This window comes from Diorhabda sublineata, chromosome 8 (genome assembly GCF_026230105.1).
Source record: "Diorhabda sublineata isolate icDioSubl1.1 chromosome 8, icDioSubl1.1, whole genome shotgun sequence".
NCBI classification, from domain to species: Eukaryota; Metazoa; Arthropoda; class Insecta; order Coleoptera; family Chrysomelidae; genus Diorhabda; species Diorhabda sublineata.
The window spans coordinates 16,519,133-16,525,132 of record NC_079481.1 but is presented as its reverse complement, the minus strand read 5'-3'; the positions used below and the strand labels follow the sequence as shown (position 1 = coordinate 16,525,132).

The window sequence follows — 6,000 nt, the reverse complement described above, 5'->3', positions numbered from 1 at the left end:
TTCTATGTGCCCTAGCTTGTCTCATGCTAGGTGTTTCCATAACGTATAGACTATCTTGAACACACCAGGTGGACTGGTGTGGCTTTTATAGCAGCTCTGCTCTCTAAACAGAATGAAATTTGTATTTTGTAACTTCCTCCGAAGAGCCCTGCTCCGGTCATTCATTCTAGAGCTGTCCCTGTACTAGATGGTTGCTTAATTATATCGACGTCTTGAAGTCCTCTGTCTACTGTTGCTTTTCGTTCACCGATAATAAATTGTGGGCAATACCTAGTACTATTGTCCTCTCAACCATACTGTTATAATTGGTTATCAAATCTTCGTTGCTTCTAGTATAGTTCCATTTACAATTTTCATTTGTGTCGGCAATATAATCCAATCAATTATATATTTCTCATATTTGTCCTACATAATGTTATGGGAAGCAGCAGAATCTATCACAAAAACACATCTACATCATCTATGTTGAAGGCTAAAAACATTTCTTTATGGTATTATAGTTGGTTGCCTGAGCATTACTACTTAACCTAAAATTTTTACGTCCTCGTCTTCTTAATCTGAGCTGTACTCTCTCTTATACAGTTACTGTTTTCTTCCACTATAAGGACAAATGTCCCTCTTCGCCACATATATACTAAGTAAAAAAACTACTCTCATATTCCACTTCTTGTTTCAGTTCTTTCATTTCTAGCTCTGCGCCTAAGAGACGAGATTTCATAAAATCTATAGACAATTCTTGTACATCATTCATTGTTTCTAGTGTTGTAATAACAGTATCAAATTCATTCGGTTATATTAGAAATAAGTCAATTTATCACTCTCTTTTAACCAACTTCCAATTTTGCAATTAAGTTCACAAATACCAGAAAGTGGACTTGTAAAGTTTCCGGCAAAACTCCGATGTAATAAACTGTCTCAAAGTATCAATTTTCTATTTCTAATATTTTAACAATCACCCTTACAAAAAAAAGCCGAGGGAAAAGGACTTTTCGGAAACTGTAACCCACCCAAGTTCAGATAGATAACTGTCAGCTGATTAAGAATCCTAACCTACCTAAGAGTTTCTGAATATTGCGTTTTCAATTTTCGGTTGAAATTTCAAATTTAAAATATGATCTACAAGAATCTTTGATTTTAATTGTCTGACCAGTTATCAAAGATTTAACCCCTCTCACGGAATTTGCACTAAAGTTTGAAACTAATAAGCTATTATTACGCTGAAATGCCGAAAGTATAAAAACCGCAAATCTCAGTAAGCTATCAACGATGCTGCTCATGAGAATTAATAGTAGACAGCCATTTAAGGGGAATAAAGAATTTTTAAAGTTCAAAAAAACATAGACAAATGATACAGCACTTCAACTGATCGCATTTACCCACCGGTATACCAGGGTAAAAAGGATTATAACATATGACTACGAACCGATTAATTCGATCAGTTTCCGAACAATGACCGTGATCCGAGTTAATTTCCAAACATTCAGATCATGATTATTCTCAAAGGAATCAAATAATAGTACAAATATCAGGTTAATATTACGTTCTATAACATTTTTCATATTTACCCAACCAGTTTAACTACTGTTTCAATCTTGATTATTCACTTAACTCTCCGACAAAATTGCAAGTCTTAACTTGACTTTAACCGTCATCATCCTTTGATCCGTCATTGGCCTTTAGGACACTGTCCCTTGAATGAACATCTTGAGAGGATATAGAACAACTCCGGCTACTTCAGGTTCTGTGGAAAAGAGAATGGAATACTGAAACAAATAATTTCTGCATTCACTGTGATAGCAAGCACTCAAGCCGAGGAATTAAGTTTTACTGAGATCGAAAGTGGAGATCCTACCTGAATCCATTTCAAATTTCTGGAACTGTATAAAGAGTAGTAGTCACTTTTGCTGTATAGCCATTTCCAATATTTAATAGAAAACAATTTCTCTGTATTTCACTCAAATCAATACTAGTTTGAAATAATATGTATCTTATTCCGAAAAATATATTTTCTACTGGAGGAAATAATTAGTTTTAAAAAATACTTGGTGATATATTTTTAGACTCGCTATTAGGTCACGGCCAAAAAAGCTCAACCGTACCAATTGCTATTCCTCCACCAACGGACTACATCACCGCCAACTTTAGACCATAGTTCTAACTGCTATTATAAGATTCTTTTATTCAAGTTAATGTGTTTTTCTTCTCTTTTTAAATAAATATATTTCTAGAGCCGTGTTTTATTTTTTCTAATTTTTATTTAAAACTACAAAATTCGGTTATTTTGCCTGAGAGGTAGACCACAAACAACAAGTTCAAGTGGTTAACAAAGCTGTATCGAAGTTACTCTCTGAGGTCTTGAAGAATTGGATAAAATGTGAGATGAGTAAATCTCTATTAGTTACCGGCCTTTTTATTATATATTCAAAGCTATTCATTAAAATCCGATTTCCAATATATTTTGAGGTAAATTGTACAGTCTCAAAGCCCAACTCTCCTCACAGGAGCTATCTCAATTGGAGATCCTTGTCACAGGATCGTACAGTATTTGGCAATAGAAATTAATTTGGAAGATTGTGTACGGGGATGGTTTATGAGTAAAGATAATTTTTTAGAAGGTATTTCTTTCTTGAGGAAGTTGAATGCCAGTTAAACATACTTTAATAAAGGCCGAATAGAGGTCCAGTCCGGGATTTTAAGATTACATTTTCTTCTTGTATATTGCCGTTTCCGCTGGAACATGTCATTTCATCTTGAAAAAAAATTCTGTTTATTCCTTACTCATAACCTAGGTAAAAACGAAAAGACCTGTTATATGTTTTAAATAATATATTAGTTGATTTAAAAAACTATGTTACATATTGGTTTCTCGTTTCTACCTTAAGTCTAAGAACCTCCTGAACGTATACACTTCAGTCGATCAAATTATCCGGAGAATCGAAGAACATAAATAAAATAACTATTCTAATCAATGATTAATAAATAGAAAAAAATAAGGTACAGTAAAATATTGTACATAATATAATAATTTTTCATATGTTACATTGTCTATCTCGTTTTGTCTGCTGTATTCATAACTTTTGCTACAATGAATCCTAAAGCTGTAACCGCTGCTAAACTAATACCAGCTTTCCACCAAACAGTTGTATCAGCTGCCCTCATACCAAATTCCCGGAAATTCCTGTGACAGAAAAATAATTTACTTAAATTGAAGCTTATAAATTTTTACAAGCGCATGCAAACTATTTAAAATGTATAAACAGTAAGTTTAGACGGTTACTTTCATCTGCCACATATGATGAAAGAAAAAGAAAGAATAATTCATAAGTATTTAAACTAGAGTTGAGAGACCGGAAAAATCAGGAAAAATTAGTGCACCAAAACAAAATCAGGAAGGGAGTCACTAACAATCAATGATATACAAGATGAATTTCTAGTTTGAAAATATCTGAATTGAAGGCACTTATCTTATAAATAAGTAGATACTTATAGAGTAGTTACTGCTGCGTAACAAAGCAAACTTTTTTTAAGTAAACTTATATATATATATATATATATATATATATATATATATATATATATATATATATATATATATATATATATATATATATATATATATATATATATATATATATATATATATATATATATATATATATATATATATATATATATATATATATTAAAAGCTTCTCTAGAAATTTCCCATCAACACTCCTAGGCAGGGCCGGATTAAGATTTAGGCCCGAGGCTAAAATAATGACGGGGCTCCCTTAAGAAATTCGGAAACTCGGAAAAATTTAAAAAATAATATCTATACGATCTGTGGAATCAACACATGAAACAGAATGATTTACAAATGGTGGGGCCCACGAAATCACAAGCAACGTGTTGCGATCTAATTATGTCAGAAATTAGGAGATTCGGTCACTGAAACTTATGATTAAGTATTGATGATTTTTTGAGCCATTAATAAATGTTTCAATTGCATAAAATGTTCAAGGAGGACTATAAAAGCGTGAGAGAACAGCTCGAGGAGGGAGACTGATATTGGTGTTCACTAACATGATTGAGCACCATGTAGGGAACGCTTTGATTCAACAAGATCGTCGGTTAACGATCCGAATAATAGTAGACCAACTACATGTCAACAGCGAAACCGTCGGGCTTAAGATTTCACAATAACAAAGCTTTGTGCCAAAATGATGGCAAAAAACCTTTCAGAAAAGCAAAAACAAAGTCGAGTTTCAATCGCTGCTCGATCGCGTTGTTACGGGTGAGTTGTTTTTTTCTGTACAGCGCCGAAACGCAACACCAGAGAGTGGCTATCACGAAATGATCCAAGACCAAAATAAAAGTTTCAACTCATCTGCTTTTTTGATAGCCGCGGGTTCATGAGCAATTCGACACACTTGAACAGACCATCGATCAAGTATTTTTCGAAACAGGTTCATCAGAGTGCGTCCAGACAATTGGGTGATGGATGACAATAACGCATCCTGCCACTTCACGTTGAGTGTGACGTAGATTTTAGGTTTCAGAAATATTCCAATGTTACCACAGTCCCTCTAATTGCCGGATTTATTGCCCTGCGACTTTTTTCTCTTCTACAAAATCAAAAACGTCGTAAAAAATCACATTAGAATCGATTGAGGACATCCAAACAATTGTGACCAAGGAATTCGGAAAAGAATTATTTTGAAGAGCATCATTTATAATAAATAAATTTTAAATCATTACTGTCAAATCTATCAAATACGTAGTGAATATAAATTTGCACCCTAAAGCACGTAATTTGCTAAGCCTGCTAAAAGTCTGGGAACAGTAGGTGCAAAGGGTAGTTATATCTTTTGGGCGGAGTCGAATCTCATCAATAAATAAAAAATTTCTAATTTACATTGTGTTATTGTTCCATTATGAAAGGTTATTATCTATTGATTGAAGAAATAATCCTTACAAACTACAGTCGAACCTGGATAAGCGAAAAGTGGGAAAACTACGACAAACATAGTCTTTTTGGAATTCGAAAACCTCTATGAGTGATAGGATAAGAAAACCTCTTTTAGAAAAATTTTTTATTTCAAGGCCTCTGTCAATTTCTTGCTCTAGACCTCTGCAAGAGAAATTATTTACAATAAGATTCAAATCGAATCAAAATCAAACCGTCCTTAGTTAATCACGAAAGCTAAAGCGTCATTATTTTACATGGAAATACATATATTTGTGCAATCCTCAACTTTTGGTTTCAATTTATAATAATAATTCGAGCGAAAAATTAATGTGATTACATATATATTGAATGATAAAACCATGAATACCTTCGAAGGCGGGCATTTTTACTCGTTAGAATATACAACATATAAAGGAAGGACATAAAGAGGAACAGGCTTGTCTAAATTCCTATATCGAAAAGTGTGGATGAAAACCTAGATAAAAATGTTCCCATAGATGGGAAACATTTGTGAAAAAAGGTAAAATGTTCGGTAATACAGAAGTTTTTAATAGTAGTAGTTTTAAAGGCAGTTAGACATATATCAAAAAAAAGATGATGGGGAAATCAAACCAGTCGATCCAGTGGACAGAAGATTTACCAAACCTGTTAAAAAATATCCAAATAAAACACTATATAAAAATATTCCCATAAGTGGTAAACATTTGTAGAAAAAAAAATATGTTGGGTAACACAGAATTTTTGAAACGGTAGTGGTTTCAAAGGCAGCAAGACATATATCAAAAAAAAAATTCTGGTGAAATCGAACCAGTGGATCCAGTGGACTGAAGATTTACCAAACCTGTTAAAAAATATCATCCAAATGACGCATATAATGCGGATGAAACTGCTTTATTTTTCAAGTGTCTTTCGGATAAAACCTTCATATTTAAGGGACTAGAATCTCATGGACAAAAACCAAAAAGCGGTTGACTATTCTTCAATGCAGTGCACCAACGTGACGAAGGGATCAATTGCCGCTTATCATCGGTCTCAGATGCTTGAAAGGT

At 33.2% G+C, this 6,000-nt stretch overlaps 1 protein-coding gene across 4 annotated transcripts in view; it reads right to left on the bottom strand.

Annotated features, from left to right (window-relative positions):
* Positions 1 to 2,811: 2,811 nt before the first annotated feature.
* Positions 2,812 to 6,000, bottom strand: part of LOC130448350 (mitochondrial Rho GTPase) — a 41,622-nt gene continuing 38,433 nt past the window's right edge. For all 4 annotated transcript variants that reach the window (XM_056785677.1, XM_056785676.1, XM_056785679.1 and 1 more), the window contains one exon: positions 2,812 to 3,178. In XM_056785677.1, coding sequence (XP_056641655.1) covers positions 3,046 to 3,178 — 133 coding nt within the window. In that variant the 3' untranslated portion in view covers positions 2,812 to 3,045. The remainder of the gene's footprint in view (positions 3,179 to 6,000) is intronic.